General features: G+C 42.1%; 2 protein-coding genes across 6 annotated transcripts in view; one reads left to right on the top strand and one right to left on the bottom strand.

Moving 5' to 3' along the window:
* Window positions 1-20,023, top strand: part of ISM1 (isthmin 1) — an 85,952-nt gene that overhangs the window by 36,712 nt on the left and 29,217 nt on the right. The window lies entirely within an intron of this gene.
* Window positions 4,268-20,023, bottom strand: part of TASP1 (taspase 1) — a 469,517-nt gene continuing 453,761 nt past the window's right edge. For 2 of the 5 annotated variants that reach the window (XM_053671051.1, XM_053671052.1), the window contains exon 13: window positions 4,273-5,521. In XM_053671051.1, the coding sequence (XP_053527026.1) occupies window positions 5,255-5,521 (267 nt within the window). In that variant the 3' untranslated portion in view covers window positions 4,273-5,254. Of the gene's footprint in view, window positions 5,522-20,023 lie in introns of all 5 variants that reach the window. The other 3 variants (XM_053671050.1, XM_053671047.1, XM_053671048.1) reach the window with 3 other exon arrangements.

The following is a 20,023-nucleotide window of genomic DNA, read 5'->3' as shown; positions in this document are numbered from 1 at the left end:
AGTGACTAGTTTGGGCTTCTCCAATTATATCTGTTTTTTTCTCTTCAATGTAAAACCACCTAACTTGATCTAATTTTTAATGAAATGATTCAGTCAGTCACTCAACAACTCCTGAATATAATAAATTTCCTCTTTGATTTATTTTTATTTTTATTGCTTTTTTTTGTTTTGTTTTAACATTTTAGAGCAAAGGAAGGAGCGAAACAGAAAGTCTTTAAAAATAAATAAATAAAAGAGCGCTGGGGCAGGAGAAGGGCCTGGGTCTGCAAGTTCTTGTTACTTTGTGACTTAAAACTTTTTAACTTACCCAAAAAAGCACCTACAGGAACATGCTTTTAAATGTCACCTTGTGTGTCTCTTGCTGTCCCCTGATTCACTTCTGACCATATGATGTATTTTGTGGCCTCCACAGGTTAAGAGGGTTCTAGTGACCTACTACACCTTTATCAGAAGAGTTGGTTGGAACCACAGGCATTTCTGTCAGGAAAGTGGTGCGTGGGTGTGTGTAGGGTACAACTTAAAAGGTACACTTAGGGGAAGGGATAATTATTTCTCAAAACGCACTGTCTAGAGCTCTGTAGGCAATATTCTGAATTCAAAATGACTTTTAGCTAAATCAGGTTTGCACCTGGGAACTGTGAAAAGTATTGAATGCTTCATAAAGGAGATGAAACTTGACCACAACGGGAAGTGACTTACAGCCCCGAGGCTCAGATGTATTGACATAAGGTAGTAAAGTAGGAAAGAATTATGGTTTTCAAAAAGAACTGGGATCCTGGTTTCTCTTTTATCTCAGTATGATGTGTGTGTCCTAGAATAAAATCCCTTAACCACAGTGCAGAATTGACATTCATTCAATAGGCATGGTCTGAATCCCTTGCTTTTGTGGGTCAGATACTGAGGGAAGTCCAAATTTCTTCTGTGACCTGTTCATCACGTGTCAATACTGTGGTTTCCAAACACTGTGTAAACTTGATTTCCCAAGTTCCAGTTGGGCATGTGGGTGATGGCAGCAGCCAAAGTGCTGAAAGAATTAGCTACAGCCACTGGGTTACTTGGAGTCTGAAGCTGTGCTGCCTGATTCACATTAGCATGTTTCCTTGTGCACACGTTGTCATAAACCTTTATGCTCTAGCATTTGTTCACTTGGTTCTCCTTTAAGAACATTTCTTATTGCTCTCCTTGAATTAAGGGTCTGAAGATCAGCTACCAGTGATTATCCAAAAAGCTGATCGTGAACTGCATAGCTGGTATGTGAACTGACTTTGTAGGACCGTGATCAACTGGAAAATGAGATATAAATTGGACCAGTTGGTGGATTGTCATCTTAGCAATGATATGGCTATACTCCATAGGAAGGTTTTTTTAATGTAACATTTTGCCTGGCATGCTGCTTTGTGGTCAATCTCAAGAGAATCTCGGGTTTAGTGAAAGCACTCTCCATCCTTTCCCTGCAGGTAACTTCATGATACACGAGACCATTGAATTTCCCCTCTGTGAGCCAAGTCCTACAACACTAATTTCTGCCAGTGTTCTTCTCAGATTTCCCAGATTAACTGCACTAATTTGGGGTTCCCTTTCCGTTCACTTCTTTCCCCCTCCTTCACTCCAATCCCAGTGTTAAAGTAACAACTTCATATATCATGAAGGGATGTCGCATGATGACTTTTGATGCCATGCCCTTGATCTCAACAGATATTTCCCTGTTCTGTATTACCTGTTGTTTGGGGGAGGGGGGGACAGTGGAATAAATATATTTTTATCTACAAAGCATAGCACTGGCTTTGGATTTAATGTGGAGTTGCAAATGAAAGACAGGATGAAAGTATATGTTGTAAGGAAAAGAGTTGACAAACATGAAAATGGTTGAAAGGGCTGTTATATCTTAAGCTGCTTGTATAGGATGGAAAGCTGTTTAAACGTGAGATTGGCTAAACCCAATGGGCCAAATTCTGGCCCCAAGTACGTGTGGTCAACCCACAGGCCCTGGAAAGAATCTGGCTTTGCCTTTATCCAAATATTAGTCATTTCTGGGTGGATTTTTTCAGAGTGATTTCTGAAAAGATAAATAGAATAAAGACAAAAAGACCTGGAAGAAAAGCCAAGTTTTACAAGGAACAGGGCTCCCAGTGCTCTTCTGCTCTTCTTTTTGCCAAGAGGTACCAAAACAGGTATGAGGTATGGGAAAGGGCCAGCAGTGAGCCTGCCCATTTCACAGTTGGACTGGACTTGGGAGTTGGTGCAGCCAGTCCAGGCCCAGCACCTCCTGCCTCCCCATCTCTAGTTCTGCCCAGCAGACCACTGCCACCAGATGTGACACAAGTTGGCAGGGCGAACTTGAATCTCTCCATTCCTTGAGTGGACAGACACGGCGGGACTACATGGAGTCCACTCTTCTCCAGCAAAGCAGCGATGTGTTCCAGGCAAAAACAATCTGGGATGTTTTGGCCCAAAGGAAACATTTACAACCAAATTATACACCTCAGAAAATAAATGAGCTTTCATTTTGGAAGGAAACCCTGCCAGGCTCTTTATTATTTGCACCACAATCATAAAGTTGGTTTTAATCTCTGTTGTGGAATGCCGCTGGGTTGGCCAACTGGCAGGCTCTGGTGGTTTGAGTGGGACCACTTCACCCTAAGAACACACAATGGGAAACAGGGAAAAGTACTTCTCCTTCAACATTTTTCTCAGGATCCATCATTTTGGGGTTTTGTGCTTTCTTTTTTTTTTCTGGCATGTTCATTGCAACTTCAAAGCAGACTCCTTTTTTTTTTTTGTCTTTTTCTTTTCTTTTATTTTTTAAAATTCCTAGAGCCTTCCAGAGAAGGACTTAATGTAATGTTTCCTTTCTAAATTGATGAAAATCCAGGAGTAGGTCCAAGAAGGTCTATAATGAATTTCCATTGATCGCTTGAGGAGGAATGGGATATAAAAGCTCAAAGAAAATAGAAAGAAAGGGTTTATCCAGCAAGTTTTTTTTCTGCTTTAACAAGAGAATCAGGTGATTTAAACCTGCTGGGAGTCTGCTCCCAGGACTCATGCCATGAAAGGACCTTGTAGATGTGGCAGCCAGCAGGCTTAGAATTTCTAGGATGGCCTGGGTTTCAAATATTTTATGCCGTGATCAGATTAGGTGCTGGGTAATGTGTTCTGATTTAGGTTTTGGATTAAGGAGGTCATCCTACCAGCATTTAAGTATGTGACTAGTACTTTTAGTTAGGAAACTCTCTCAGAAGGGCTTAAATGAATTAAGCTTACAGAAAATTTTGCACTTATACTGAAAATGTTAGGATGAAGTCTTTGTGGGCACAAAGAGTTTCAGAAAGCAGAGCAGGAGCTGCTAGAATAAGCCATGGGCAAGACTTTGGTGCTCATTGATCAGGCCAATCATGACAGCACAGTTAAGAATCCTGAGTGATCTTCAGTCTTTGTTGCACTTGAGAATCCTGTGGATCTTTGAAAGTATGGTGCCTGGATCCTACCCCAGACACCCATATTAAATGGTTTGGGATGTGACCTGGGCATCAGGAGGAGCCACAAAATTTGGGAACCTCTGATGGAGATTATAAACTCCATGAGGGCAAGGACTGTACCTGTCTCCTCTCCATTGTATTCCAAGCTCTTAGAATGAAGTAATTGGCTCTCTTTAATTACATGTTATATGGATGAATGAATAAAGGCCCTGAAGCTCATCTGCCCACACACCATCATTATAAATTCCAGCTAATTAAGTGATTTCAGCTCATAAATATTTGGGGTAGTGTTAGGTGGAGTGTGGGTTAAGTTCTAAATCTTCTCTGCCTCTACCTATGTTACCCTCTGCTTTTTCGCTATTTAAAACATCTTGAGAATGATTTTATAACCTCTTCATACACAACTTTTAATGTTTATGACCTGGAAATCTCATAACTCAGGACTGTCCATTGCTTCATATTTTCCATAAGTCATGAAAGTATACCTGAGGTCCCCTGCTCCTTGGGTTTCCATGTTCCTCTCTGTGATATAGTGGCCCCCACCCCTTTTATTCCCAGTTTCCATTTCTGCAGCTTCAATTACCCACAGTCAACCACAGTCTGAAAATATCAAATGGAAAATTTCATTAATAAACAATTTGTTTACTTTAAATTGAGCACCATTCTGTATGGTGAAATCTCCCTGTATCCCACCTGGGACATGAATCATCCTTTTGTTCAGCCTATCCCAGCTGTATGTACAGTACAATAAGATGTGCTGAGAGAGAGAGAGACCATATTTACAGAGCTTTTCTTACAGTGCATTGTTATAATTGCCCTATTTTATTATTAGTTATAATATTTTACTGTGCTTAATTTATGAATTAAACTTTATCATAGGTGTGTGTATATATATAGGAAAAACACAGTCCATCTAGGTTCTAATACTATTTGCAGTTTCAGGCATCCACTCAGTGTCTTGGAATATATCCATTGTGAACAAAGGAGGATGGCTGTATTTTAATTAAATTATCTGGAGGTGGATCAACCCAGTTCTTCGCCAGCAATGCCGTGGGGTGTCCTTCACTCAGCAGTTGAAGGCACAGCACTTGTTCTCTTACTCTGATAGTGAAGTTTTCCACTTTCCACTCCTTGCCTCCATCCCACCTCACTCCTCTCTTGCAGACACTGAATTCTGGCAGTGGATAAGTCAGCTTTGATTGTAAAAATGTTTATGGAGACTGTCAGTTCTTAACCTTAAAACTGAACCATGCTGTTTGTATTTTTCCAAGTGATGGAGAGTGTGAAGGACTAATGAAAATGGAGCGTGAAGAGATCAAACATGTGTCGTGGAATCTTTGTTCAAGACCTGGAACGGGAGACATTCCCTTGGGGGGGTAGGGAATTCTGGGGAATGGGATTTTCTGTTCATGGGCTCAAGGCCTGAGATCATGATCTGGCATGAGATAAAGTGAGGCATGTGGGGAGTGAGGAAACCAGCAGTGGCACGCAGGAGGCAGGAATCCTAACATGCTTTCTTTCTCTTTTGAAAAACAAAAAACATTATTTCCTTTGGTCAGAGAGATAGCAAATCTACTTGTAATAAACTCTCTCTTCTGACCTTCTTGAGCCCACTTTCAAAATCAGGATTTTGAAAGAAGCCTTTGCTAGTTTATATAACATGGTATGTTGGGGCTTTCTACATCTCTGTGCTTTTTCTGTAGACCACTGTGCAGGGTGAGCGTTTGGAGGTCTTAGTGACTGAACACCCAGGGCTTTGGTTAAAAATGGGTTTGGCTCTACAGAAAAATAAGTTTTTCTATCTGGGGAGTGAATGGGATTCCAAGTGAGCAAACAAATGGCATTTTTACAGAACAAGGTATAAATTTGCTGGAGAAAAGCAAAGCTCTGGTTGCTACATGAACCTTTCCAGTCTGGGCCTGTGTGGCTTGTTTGAAGAAAACATTTTCTTGGGTTGGATTCCTGGCAATAGTTGACCTCGTCCACAGAGTCTTCCAACACATAGGTGTGAATGCATCCATCACACTGCTGTTTTCTGGATCTCCCTGGAAGAATAAGGAGCAAGGGTACAGAAGATTTGGACAGAATCTAGTCAGGGTGTTTTTCCTTTGGAGTAGGCACATTTGACATTTGGTTCTGATGGCAATTGCTGCTGTATATGCTGGGAACAAACAGATTTTGCTTCTTCAACTTAATATGTAAGCCACTGCTTCAATCTCCTTGAAAAGCACAAGTTATACATAGGAGAGTTTGAGATTTATCCTTGCTGATGGATTTGCCGTGTGTGGCAGAGACTTTTGGAGTACTAGGAAGATTACAGGTTTGAAGAGGGGCCATTTTCAAACCATGGGAATAGTCAGTTGGCATTTGGGGCACCTAAAGGCAACTCCTGATCCAACTTTCTCCTCTGTCTCCCACCACCTTTCTTCCCACTTCTCTCATATGCCAAAGGACAATTTCTCCTCTCTCCTAGGCCTTCCTAAAGTCCTCCTCTGAGGTCTGGCTTAATCTTCTGCCAGATCTGAAAAGGTTATCCAGCAGCCATTCAGACCCAAGCCTGCCCTTCCCCATGAACATGCATGGTGTTTCAGAGTCAGATACAGAGCAAGGGAGCAATCAGTTAGAAACCCTTGACTATCTCATTTGGGACACTTGCTACCTCAACAAGCATGACAAGGCTAGAATATGTTGATGCTGGGAGAAGCAGGAAGGTTTACAAAGTTCACTCTCCATCTCTGGGTTTTTGTCTTTCATGTCATATATTGCTCTCTAATGTTATTTGACTCAGCAGCAGCTTCCTTTATCCAGGGACCCTGGAGTATGAGAAGCTATTCTTTTCCCCTCACATTGTCCTCATTGTGGGGGATCCCTGAGGAGTAGGTGACCCCCCAAGCCTGACTGGGTGCCTTGGGGCTCATTTTGCTATTTACCTGATTACATTTCCACAAGAGAAAAGCACACAAGTATTTCCTGAAGATCTTTCCCTTTGCTAAAGTAACCCCCAGGATAACAACTTCCTAACTGTTACTAAGCCACTATTTCTTATCTTCTCCAGGTTAAAGCAGAGGTTCTCAGATGTTAGCCTTGCAAGAATCACTGAGAGGGCTGGTTAAGCCAGAGCTGCTCGATATAACCCCCACAGACTCAGATTCTGCAGGGGGGTCTGAAAATCAGCATTTTTAACAGTTTCCCAGGTAATGCCAATGCTACTGGTCTGAGGAACCACACTTTGAGAACAACTAGGTTTAAGTGATAACTCAGCATTATTACCAACTTTTCTGTGAGCTTGTTTAGGAAAGAGGGGACACTTAGGAGATCTTAAAATTAAAAATTAAAACTGAAAGTTAAAACACAAATCCATATGTGTATATATAAAGTGTATGTATATTTATATATGTATTTATACTATTTATAAATATATACTTGTGTAAACATTTATATATACACAAATATATATTTATATGCACATGTACACATACTTATAAGTATGTATATGTATAAATAAATGTATATAAATATGTATATATAAAATCTTTGAATTCATATTTGACATTGAAGAGAAGCAAGCAGATTCAGAAAATGTTCAGATTCAGAACGCAGTTCAAAAGAACAAAATACCTGGACCCTTTCGGCTCCTTCTAAGTCTTCTGTCTGTCCCTGCTTCATATCCCAGCTGCCCCATGGTGTCCTGCTCCTTGGTATGCTTGCTGGCCACTAAGTGGTGAATTGGTCATGCACAGATGACTATTGTTGTTGGTACCTCCAATGCAGTCTCTACATTCTCCTCCTGGACAAAGGGAAGAGCCAGGTACTACTCATGACATCACTGTGCGGTGGCATGTTGTGTCAGGACTTGGGGTCACTATGTAAGTAGTGTTCAAACCAGAAACTGAGCTAGAGAAATTTTTCTCCACCTCTGCCAGACTTTCCCTTCATCCCCCTGCATCCTGAGACCCAAACAAATGTGGTTCCAGAGATGTAGGGTGAGTCAGATGAGCCCATGCCCACTGGGCTTCGAAATCTTGCTTGTGCATTCATTCATTCATCTGCTCATCCACTTAGTGGGGTCTTACTATGTGCCAGGCCCTGGGCTAAGAGCCAAGTATACACAAGTGACAGAGCAGACATAATATGTTCTTCAAGGAGTTGACGTTCTGGTGGGGGCCAACAACAAAGAAGAAAGTCCATAAATAGAGTCATTTCAGCTTATGATAACTACTAGAAAGGAAATAAGCAGAGTGATGGTGGGAAAATGTCCAGAAATAAGGGACACAATTTATGCAGGATGGTCAGAGAAGTCCTCCTTCTGGAGGTGATACGTAAGCTGGGACTTAAAAGAGCAAGTAATGAAGGTAGCTGCACTAGCACAATTGGAAAGTCATTTCAGAAATAGACGAAGTTCTCTTTTTGTCATTAGCAGATATGCATTTACTTGAAAAAGTTGGTGTGGCTAGTATAATTTACCCCTTTGTGCATTTGTGTTCACAGTTAAATTACCTTTTGTGTGCCTTTATTAGCCAGAAATGACAGAAATGAATAAGCATCTAATAATATGTATAAATAGAATAAAAGAAGTATTATAAAGTACAGTAATAATGCAAAGCAAGCTGAGATCAGGGAAGGCTTTACAGACAAGACAGTATCTAAACAAGGTTTTAAACAGGAGTTTTTGTTAATAGGGAAGGAAAAGAGACAGAAGGAGGTATGACACTAGGGCTTCTTCAGCCACTCCTCTGGGCAGACAGCATCCCTTGCTCCAGTCTGAATTTCAACTTTCGTATGCCCCTCGCCAGACTCCTTTGTGCCATACACAGATGACATAATGGATGTGGCAGCCCTGGGTGAAACCACAGGGAGTCGATTGTGCCCACACCTATCGGTCTTTGAAATCCTGTTTGTTCATCCATCAATCCATCCATCCATCCATCCATCCATCCATCCATCCATCCATCCATCCAGAGGGTATTTAACAAGATTCAGGTTTTTTGGTAGGACTGCAACCATAAAGAGGAAAGCTAACTTTGCAGTCATGTAAAACCATGGAGAGCAACAGGACAGTGCTACCAAAGTAGCCGGTTCCATAGGAATAACCCCAAGTTGGGCGTCAGGAACCCTGTATTCTGGGCCCAGACCAAATACCCTCTCATTCCCTCTGGATCATATTCTATGAAAATAGGGGGTTGAATTTCCCAACCACCCTGTGCCTTGCTCCTGCCATGCAGCTCGAGTGTGACTATTCCCAGAATCAGCTATATTATACAGGGGATAGTGGAAATGAAAATGGCTTTTAAGCTCAGATGACTACGGCACTGATTACCCCCTCTCTCCCTAAGTTTGGCCTCTTTGGTTGGTAGTGGTCTTGGTCCTTTCTGTGCATCCTAACCACCCTCTTCACACTGGGGTGGTTAGAAGAGGTGTTAACATTCTTCCCTAAGGCTTCAGCCAACTCAGGCTGCCTTCTCTGTATCCACTGGCCCAGTGTTAACACCTGTAGCTCCTGCCAGTCAGCCAGTTTCACAAGCATGGTAAACCCCCAGCTGGGCCTTTAGTGAGCTGGGCAATGTTGGTAACATTCTCAACCTCAGTTTTCTTACCTGTACAATGGGCATGATGATAATTGTACCCTTAGATAGGGAGCTTTGGGAGGCATTGCTTGATATTATGCATGCAGGGTGTTTGGACAAAATTAACAGAGAAATGACCCTTACGATATAGTGGAAATGGAGGTGTGGTTATAGGTAGGGAAGGTAGGAGCTAGGCCTGAGGTAGAAAATATTCAAAAGAAAGGAACAACATCAGTCTTCTCCCCATCCCACCATTTTATTGTTTTTACAAGGTTTTTTTTTTTTTAATTCCACGCATTAGTGATATCCTATAATGCTTCTCTTTCTCTGTCTGACTTACCTTACTTAACGTAATGTGCTCTAGGTCTATCCATGTTGTCACAAATGACAGGATGTCCTCCTTTCTCATAAATATCCTGCTGTGTATAGGTTCTATATTTTCCTTATTCTGCCTCATCTGGCCAACTGAGTAGCTCCCTTCATGTTTGCATAAAGTACTATGTGCCATTTCATTTCTGCTTCTTCTTTCATGAATTAGTCACCATCTATTTTATTTCATGCTCATTATATCAGTTTTGTTGTTGCTGTTGTTCACCAGACCTGATGACACTGTGAAGTCATCAGTCTGCGCAAGTCAAGAAGCACTGGGCTAGAAGTTTTCCTAAGAAAATAAGGCCAGGACTCCTCAACACACAAAGCAGAGGAGCAGAGTTGCAGATTCAATCAGTGGCATGCTTCAGACCAGTGTTCTTGAGCCAGTCTCCTGGGACAGTTACCCCTGAACAGGGGTTCAGTTAGGGGAGCATAGGAACTTCAAAGAGGCAACAGACTCTCTTACCCCAAACAACACCTCCCAAGAGAAATGAGAACAGCACAGACAGCAGAAGGAAGAGGGTGGTGGCATTTCCTTACTAGCCCATCTCAATCTTCTCATCCCAATGGAGGTGTTCACGTCTACCTCAAATGGATGTCATGAAGATTAGATTTAACATCCAGTGCCTGGTTAATCCTATGTGCTCAGTATCTTCTGTTTACCTCTCTAGATCCACTGTTTGCCTTTCCCCATCCTAATTTATGCCTCAGGTGCATGATCTGTCTGCATGACATCAACTGGCTCCCTGGCTCTCAAGCTTCTGATTGGATTTGGCCATTGGTAAACATGCAGGAGATGAGGGAAAGAAGGGGGGGTTGCGGTATGTAGTGAGCCCCTCAAGTTTCCTCTACACACACATGCACACACACACCCCTTTCCTACTTTGAAGAATAGTAACCACCCCCTTTCTTACCTCTTCATGCCTGGGGATATAAGCTCTCCCTGACTTTACTGGCCCTGGGCACTGTAGCATCTTCAGTGGTTTCCAGCTTATTTTCACAGATATCTATAAATTGTACCTTTATTAAGCTCTCTTCAGTCACTCATACGTCAGCACTGTCAATTTCCTGCCTGGATTCAGACTAATATACCGTAGTACCATGGTTTTGATACTGGTAAGAGCCATAAATGTGTACACAAGTTCCCTGTACACTCACTTCATGACCACCCCATGAAAGAAAGCCAATTAGAAGCATGTTTCCTCTTGATCTTCAGCCTAACTCCAGTTAGGATGGGATCTAGTGGGAGAATTATTTCTATTGAGAACAAAACTGGAGGATGCTTTGTTTCTCTAGGGTCACAGTAGGACATTGTGTGGGGACAGGGAGGTAATAACATGGTTGAAAGTAGGGTGAGTGCCCTCTGACACTGGGCACTTGACCTTCTGTCCTCCCCTCAGGGCCCCTCGAGAAGAAGAAACCCTACAGAAGTCCCAATTGCAACCCACGCTTTTTCCAGACTTGTTTCAGCTATTAGTGCATTGAACCAGTACCCAGATAAGGGTCTTTTAGAGAAAAAGAAAGAACATGATAATGTTGACATTAAAGATTCAATAGGGACTTCCGCCAAGATGGAGGCGTAGGTGGAAGCACTGTACCTCCTCGCACAACCAAGTTTAAAAACAACAAAGTTTTAGCAACAAAAATGCAGCCAAACCACAGAAAATTGAACTACACAGAAGTCTGACAACAACGAACCCTTCAGCCAAACCGGTAAGAGGGGCAGAGCCAGCAGCAGAGCAGGGTCCAGCAGGAAAGATCCACCGGACCAACCTGGGCACACTATCCAGGCACACAGGCAGCCGTGGGCGGATCTCAGGTGTGGAGTAGCAAGCGGACCCACTGAGGGCACAAGGCGGTGGACTAACTGAGGGCTGACCACAGTCACACATTTGCACGCAGATAAACTGGTGAAGGAGTGAGCAGTGAGACAGACCGTGCAGGCCCCAGTGGCTGGAAGTGGCAGAGGGGACCACTATTGTCCCTCTCTGACTACGTCCCCCCGTACAGCCTCACAAACCAGTGACCTGGGTGGCCCCGCCCTGGTGAACATCTAAGGCTCTGCTCCTCATACTTAACAGGCACGAACAGATCAAAACATGGCTCAAGAACAACTCAGAGCCCCAGAGCCCATAAATCTAAGTGATGAAGAAATAGCCATACTTTCAGAGCCACAGTTAAAAACACTAGTGATCAGGATGCTCACAGAACTGGTTGATTTTTGTCACAAATTAGAGGAACATATGAAGGCTAAACTAATTGAAATGAAGGGAAATACACAGGAAACCAACAGTAATGGAAAGGAAACTGGAACTCAAATCAAAGGAGTGGACCAGAAGGAAGAGAAAAATGACCAAACAGAAAAGGATGAAGAAACAAGAATTCAAAAAAATGAGGAGAATCCCTGGCTGGTGTAGCTCAGTGGATTGAGCGTGAGCCTGTGAACCAGACAATCGTGGTTCAATTCCCAGTCAGGGCACATGCCTGGGTTGCAGGCCGGTTCCCTGCAGGCCAGTTCCCAGCAGGGGACACACAAAAGGCAACCATACATTGATGTTTCTCTCCCTCTATCCTTCCCTTCCCCTCTAAAGATAAATAAATAAAATCTTTTTAAAAAATGAGGAGAGGCTTAGGAACCTTCAGGACATCTTTAAACGTTCCAACATCTGAATTATAGGGGTACCAGAAGGGGAAGAGGAAGAGTAACAAGTGGAAAACAAATAAGTTTTGTTCAAATAAGAACAAATAATAAAGGAGAATTTCCCCAATCTGGCAAAGAAAATAGACTTCCAGGAAATCCAGGAAGCTCAGAGAGTCCCAAAGAAGTTGGACCCAAGAAGAAACACACCAAGACACATCATAATTACATTAGCCAAGATTAAAATGAAGGAGAGAATCCTAGAAGCAGCAAGAGATAAGGGGACAGTCACCTACAAAGGAGTTCCCATCAGACTGTCAGCGGATTTCTCAAAAGAGACCTTGCAGGCAAGAAGGGGCTGGAAAGTATTCCAAGTCATGAAATCCAAAGACCTACATCCAATATTGCTCTATCCAACAAAGCTTTCATTTAGAATGGAAGGGCAGATAAAGTGCTTCTCAGATAAATCAAGTTAAAGGAGTTCATCATTACCAAGCCCTTATTATATGAAATGTTAAAGGGACTTACCTAAGAAAAAGAAGATAAAAAAGATGAACAGTGAAAGGACAGCAAACTCAGTTATTAAGAACCACTCCTAAAACAAAATCAAACTAAGAGGACAGCTAAATCAGGAGCAGCACCATAGAAATGAAGATCACGTAAAGGGTTAGCAACTGGGGAGTGGGAGAAGGGGGAGGGGGGATAAGGTACAGAAAATAAGTAGCATAGATAGTAGGTAGAAAATAGATGGGGGGAGGGCAAGAATAGTATGGGATATATAGAATCTAAAGAACTTGAGACACGTGGTCATAAACTAAAGAAGGGAATGGTGGGGGAGGGGTTTGCAGGGTGGAGGGGAATGAAGGGGGAAATAGAACAACTGTAATGGCATAATCAATAAAATATATTTTTTTAAAAAGAAGAAGAAAAAGCAGCAAGAAGAAAGGAGTTACTGACAAAGAAGTGTCCATAAGGCTATCAACTGATTTCTCAAAAGAAACCTTGTAGGCAAGAAGGGGCTGGAAAGAAGTATTCAATTCATGAAAGGCAAGGACCTCCATCCAAGATTGCTCTTTCCAGCAAAGCTATCATTTAGAATGGAAGGACAGATAAAGTGCTTCCCAGATAAGGTCAAGTTAAAGGAGTTCATCATCGCCAAGCCATTATTATACAAAATGTTAAAGGGGCTTATCTAAGGAATAGAAGACCCAAAACTATGAATAATAAAATGACAGCAAACTTGTAACTATCAACTGAACCAAAAAAACAAACACAAAAACTAAGCAGACAACTAGAACAGCAAAGAATCACAGAAATGGAGACCACATGGAGGGTTATCAGTGGGGAGAGGGAGGGGGAGAATGGGGGGAAGGTATAGGAAATAAGCATAATTGGGAGGTACAAAATAGACAGGGGGAGGATAAGAATAGTATAGAAAGATAGAGAAACAAAAGAACTTATATGTATAATCCATGGACATAGACTAAGAGGGGTTGCTGGAGAAGGGGGAGGGTGCAAGGAGAGGGGGAATAAAGAGGAGAAAAAAACTGGGACAAATGTAATAGCAAAATCAATAAAATATACTTCAAAATAAAATTTAAAAAAAGATTCAATACATGGTGTGTTGTAGAATCAAAATCAGGAGTCTGCATAATTTTACTTCCTGACATTGAAAACTGCCACCACTAAAGCATTTCCCACTTTCCACCTTGCATTTTATACATGTATGAGCATCCTAACTTCCCCACTGGAGTTAGAAGTCCTCGAAGAGAAAAGCCTATTCAAATATGATTTTTATAATGTTAAAAGCATGTCTCATGCAAATATAAAATAAGCACATGTCAACAATTTAATTAACTTCTTAATGAGGGAAGTAGAAAGGTGATAATATCAGTTCAGACCATTTGAGTAACAGATTTTTATAAAATTAGTTAGGAAAATCACAAAGAAGTAAATCTGTAAGCTGGAAACAAAACTGGTTAATGCCCTATAGAGCAATATGATGTAATCTTTGAGTTATTTTGCTTCTTTTTTTCTAGTTTTACTATAATCGACATATCATGTCATATAAGTTTAAGGTGCATAACATGATGACTTAATATATGTATATGTTATGATTACCACAATAAATTTAGTTAGCATCCATCATCTCATAGAGTTACAATTGTTTTCCTTTTGATGAGAACTTTTCATGAACTATTGTTTCAACTGAACAAAGAAACATTTGTATTTCCACAAGATGAAAATCTACAAGTGAGCATATAATTTTTAGTCTGGGCCTTAATCAATAGTAAATAATAAGTGAAACAAAGGTACATACATTCTCCTAGAGAATCATATATTTGTACAGGCCAGTCATACTGTGCCTGAGGATGAACTGATAAACTTGCCATCATCCCTTTGCTTTATTTTCAAGTTTTGGAGAATTTATCTTAATGAGCTCTGTGCTTTTGAATTTCTCATCCCACAGAGCACCTGGCTTAAAGCAGATACTCAGTAAGTGTTTGTTGAGTGAATTCACAAGTAAAACAAGCATCCTAACCATTTATAAAGAAAGGCTAGCCAAGCTAAGTCAAGAGCCCACAGTCACATCACCTGCCAGCTTCCAGGCAGAGATCAAACAGTTTCCATGGAGAGAACAGAACAGCAGTCCAAATAAGAACAATCTGTATAGGCAGATGGGAAGGGGAATTGGTCCTGGCGGCTACAGCTTTCTCTTCACCTCAAGTCATACTTGGTCTGTGATAGCTCTGTGATTGTTTTATGGTGCCAGTGGGGTTCCTTAATAAATGAGCATTACTAGTTTCTGGCAGCTGGCTGAGCTATACAGGTGCCTCATGAAAGTGTAAGGGAGAATGATTGTGGTTCCACTCAGACTAGTTGAAAAACTGTCAGTGAAACTGTTAACAAAGCAGCATATGTAAATGACGGAAACAGTGGAGGGAGGAGGGTTCCAACAGACTCTACCCAGCTTAAGAGTTAGCAGGTGGAAGGATAGCAGAAAGGAGAAGGTATCCTTGTCATTGAAGACAGTAGTGACATTTTATGCCTTTAGAACTATCAGTTTTGTTTAATCTCCCCATCCTCAATTTGATGTTTTCAGCATTTGGGGTAACTTTTTTTTAATTGGTGGAATAATTTCTTCAGAACAAGTATCTCTTGAAGATTTCATTGCTAGGGAGTCAGAACCAGATGGATTGAGAGGTTTTCTGTAGTTAACACTCTTCCTCACTCTTATACTCATTTATAACTGAGGTCCTATATCAGCTTTTGCTGTATAACAAGTCATTCTGAATTAATTACCTTAAAACCGCAAATGTTTATTATTTCTCATGATTCTATGGGTCAGCTGGGTGGCTTTTCCAGTGTGCGTTGGCTCAGCTGGGGCTGGATGGTCTAGGGCGGTCTCCATTTGAGTAACTGGTCGTTGGCTGGCTGGTTGGTCTGGGATAGATTATCTTTGTTTCACATGTCTCTTATTACCCTGTAGACTAGCCCAGGCCTTTTTACACAGTAGTTCAGGATTCGAAAGAACAGCAAAAATAGGCAAGCCCTAATGTACAAGCACTTGTTTGTGCCTACTGTTGTCTACTGGCCAAAGGAAGTGCCGTGGCCAAACACAAAAACAGTGTGGGAGACAGCTACCCAAAGCATGGATATTTAGAGAGAGAATTTATGGACACTTTTGTGATCCAATCTACCATGGGTGCAAATGTACAATAATGTGCCTAAGCTTACAGAAGTAGGTAAGGGCAATGCTGGGACATAGACCCAGGCCTCACACCTCCTGGCCCATGCCCTTTCTGCAAAGCCATGAGCCCTTTCCAGTGTTCTGAGGTTAAGACCCAGTTCCCTTTAAAACCCATTTTAGAGGTACTGGAGCAGAGAGATTTGTTGTAGGTTTCAATAAGGAGTCTTAGTTTGGGGTGTTAATAGAAATCCATCTTATTAATTTAAATAATAAGCTGGGCAAGGGTCCCCAGGGCCACCATACCCCCGGTCAACCTTCGAACATTGCCAGCCCAGGCTCTTTGAGTTGCCTTCCAGGTTCTGCCGTTCAACAGTGGAACACCAGCCTTGACCTAGGCCTTGGGTGCCCCCTGTTTGATGTGGGGAAACACAAAATCACTGCAGGAGCAGTTAACTTCCTGGGTCTCCTTATCCTGTTTGACACATTCCCCTTCTGATCGAGGGAGGACTTAGAGAGTTGGGTCACTTAGGCATGCTAATAATTTGGTGCCTCTTCAAATTAAGTCCTGGGAAATGGATCCCAGAGAGTTACCACTCTGTTTTCTATACCAAAAATGGAGAAAGCAAAAGTTGAAAGATCCTCAGTAATCCATAAATATTTGCTCACAGTTTGATTTAAAAGGAGGCTGAGCTCCACGTGGCCAAGAAGCAGAGACCAAAGCCCCCTGGTGGCCACCCTGTTCCTTGTAGACCAAAGCAAATTAGCTCTGCCCTCCAATCCAAATACCCCTTCAGCAGACGAAACCCTCCTGTAGCACACTCTTGTGGGAGCTTTTGTCTCACACCCCAAGAGATCTACAAAAGTGTTCCTACTAGGCAAGCCCACCATTCCCTCTGAGAAGTTCTGGAAAATACAATTTCTTCATTCTCTTACATTTGCAAAGATGTTTTACATGATTAAAGTTTTCTTTGGCCAATTTAGCTTTCCACCCATGTATTCTACTTCTTACATGTTTTCTTAGAGTTAAAAGACCAGTGCATATTTCTTTTCTGTTCATTCTTTAGCCTCACAGGACATAAAGGAAATGGGTCCTGGAGAGTTCCCACTCTATTTTCTTTGCCAGCAGCAGAGAAAGCACAACTTGAAAAATCACCAATAATCCACACATTTTCAAGATGAAAGTTGTTTACAGAAGTATCCCAGGCGAGCCAGTGTGGTGTTGACTTCCATTTTCTCAGAAGGCCCCAAGAGCCTTAAATTAAGAAAGATGCACAGGAGTGGGTAGCCCACACTAGTAGCCCCTTTCATTGTGGAGCCAGCTCCCTGCCCAAGTGCATGGAGTTGACCATTCACTTCTTCTAAAGTGCTGACTGAGATCATAAGCAGGGTCACTCCCAAACCCTGAAGTAAACAGTCTTATGATACATTCTGCCACTATAATGAAAGATTCCTCAGCTATTAGTGAGGCTTTCAACGGAAGGCTCCACTGCCCACCAAGATACAACTCTCCTGCATTCTTGAAATATAATGTGCCGGTCGGTGTCACTAGCTCCCGGATTCAACTTCAGGATCCCACAGCAAACATTGAAGCATATCCAGCCATTTCCCCCCTGCCAGGAGTTTGCATTTTCATCCTTGCTATAAAATAGAGCCACTGATATTTTCTCTGTTCCTGCTGCCGTCAGGGGAGCGATTCCATCACACACAGGTAGAGACAGCAAGAGGTGGCCAACCTCGCCTCTATGTATTCAACAGTGCATGGTTCTCCCACGGATCTTGCTTACTTCTTTCCAGAACAAGCCTCCACCATGCTCTAGTGCCACTCCTACAGCAATGGTCCTGAGCCCTAAGGACAAGTATGCTCCCTGAGAAAACAGATTTTACTGTCTGAAGTTCATTTTGCTCTCTCTCCTGGTTTTCTCTTCCTAGGGGCACTTGCTGCTCCCCAATCATGTGTAAAGATAATCAGCATGCCCTTTTATTCTTTTATCTACCCAAACAGAGAAACGTTTGCTCTTCTCTTTGAAATAACCACCAATGGCATTCTTGAACTTATTTTTAGACACGTGGAAGTGTTCCAGACAAAAATCGATGCCCAGCACAGATAAAATCCTGAGTGTGTTGGTTGTGGGTAGAAGGAAACGAAGTGTTTTAATGTAGAAGGAGCGCAGCCATATGCCTGGGTGCAGTATGGCTTCCTTTAATCTGGGAAAAGGAAACAAGCATTGTCGATAATAATATGCAGATGTCCAGTCCCAAATGAGGACATATTGCTAATTAGCTATATTGTTAGTATGTTTTAAGGAGAGAGGCTGCAGTGACGTTAATTATAATCTCTGTTGTTTGTTGTTCAAAGTCTATGAGACCAAAGCATTGCTAATAATATCTTCTTTAATATCTTCAATAGAAGATTCCCGGATTTTTTTTCTTTAGAATCCCACATAAAAGCCACATGAGGGGTAATGAGGCCTATAGCCTGAGTCTAATTAAAATAAAATCTAACTAGGCCTGTGGCCATCATTATCATCAACTAGTACTTATTGGGTGCCTCCTGAGCTTGTGGAATTGGAGGGTGTGGGGTTTGAGATTGCAGATACTGCCTGTTCTTTGCCCTCCAGAAATCTGCCATCCCGTTTGCCTCCAAGAAGTCTGCCCAGTTGCATTAATGTGGGAATACTTACTACAACCTTTTTTTTTTGTACAGCACTAAAGCTGTCCTAGCCAGCGACAATTTGTTACTAGTTTTTGCTTCTTCTGGAGGTTCTGGAAGTGCTCAGGTTAGGCCTGTTTTTACACACTGGCCTTTGGTTGGTATTTGCAGAATAGGGCAGGTAGCTGTTTGTAGACTGAGACAACAATGCTTAGCACACGTTTTCCAAAGGTGGACGCCATCTCCCATTTTTCACAACTTGGTCTCCCCCTGGAGCTGATCACCCGAATTTGCCAATTTGTGCTGTGGCTTGGTTCTCCAAAGACCCTCTCCCCCTCCCTCTGCTGATGCCAAATGAGTAGCTAGGAACTCTGACCAGTGTGACAACGTTGACTTTGATGTGGCTGTGGTACTCCACCTTGGTCACAAGGATAGCCAAAATGAGCAGCTGCGGCCATGCAGTGGCTGAAGGCAGTGGCTGGGCATCTTTGGTCTTATGCCAGTGATGTCCCAGGGAAAAAAAGGACATAAATAATAAAACACTTGGGCTTGTCATGTTAGCAATTGTTCTCAGTCTATAGATGAGGGATTTTTCTTATTTAGTTCATCTTCGCAGAGCTTTTCAGGGGCATAGGGCCAGCTGTTGACAGCAAGGGGAGAGGGAAGAAATCCCAGCACAGATAGATTCAGCAAGCTTACAGATGACCCAGAAAATGCCACCAGGGAAGTGGCCTACGGGAAAAGTCACAACACACTGCAATAGAAAGCTTTCAGATGAATGGCTGGTGGGTCAAGATGTTGTGGATTTGGGCCTGGCATTTATGTTATTTAACTGAGTGGTCTCTTACTAAGACAGCAGAGTGGCCTGGATCTTAACACCTCCTCCATTCTAGCACTTATATCCTTTGGATTCCTATACCAGGCCATGTCAGGTATCGAGGAGTCTACAATTGCCATATCCTTTCATCCACGATAGTCAGTGGCCCACCTCCCCCTCTGCTCTGTTCTCTTCATCTGCTTCACTTTTGCTCACCTTTTCAATCTCAGCTCAAATATTACTTCCTCAGGAAAACCCTTCTTTCTTTTTAATACCAGTGTTCAAAGCAAGGAGTGTTATAAATTCCTACCTTGAGTGGTGACAGTAGTTTTCTGTCTTCCCCTCTTTTGTATCATAGGCTCAGAGATTTTCATAGACTCGGTGTGTGATGGTGAACCACACACTTTTTGTTTTGATGTCCAAATTGTCTAATCTTTGGGCAAGGGGGCCCCTTCAAGCTGCATCCCATGTTCTTTAAAGAGGACTTTCTTAATCACTGCAGGGTTCTTTGATATCTGAAACAATACGGTATCCCAAACTCACCTATGCTTTTCTGCCCAAGCTCTGGAATCAGCCATTTATTTTTCTAAGGAGCACTTTTAGCAGTGGCAAACTCCTTAAAATGATAGTATTTTAAGACAAATTAAAGGAAATATTACATTATACAGTGAGTAATAGATTTGAGTAATGTAATGTAAAGGTGCTGAAACAATGAGAAGATTCTGAATATGTATGGAGAAGGATATAGATGGCCGAGCTGGCATAGGAATGAATGTAAGGAAAGTTAGCAGCAGAGCTGAGCATCTGTAGCCTGG

This window comes from Artibeus jamaicensis, unplaced genomic scaffold, assembly GCF_021234435.1.
Source record: "Artibeus jamaicensis isolate MK-2021 breed Jamaican fruit bat unplaced genomic scaffold, CSHL_Jam_final contig_685, whole genome shotgun sequence".
NCBI lineage: Eukaryota > Metazoa > Chordata > Mammalia > Chiroptera > Phyllostomidae > Artibeus > Artibeus jamaicensis.
Note: the sequence above shows the minus strand (reverse complement) of the source record. Positions and strands in the feature narration are given on the sequence as shown.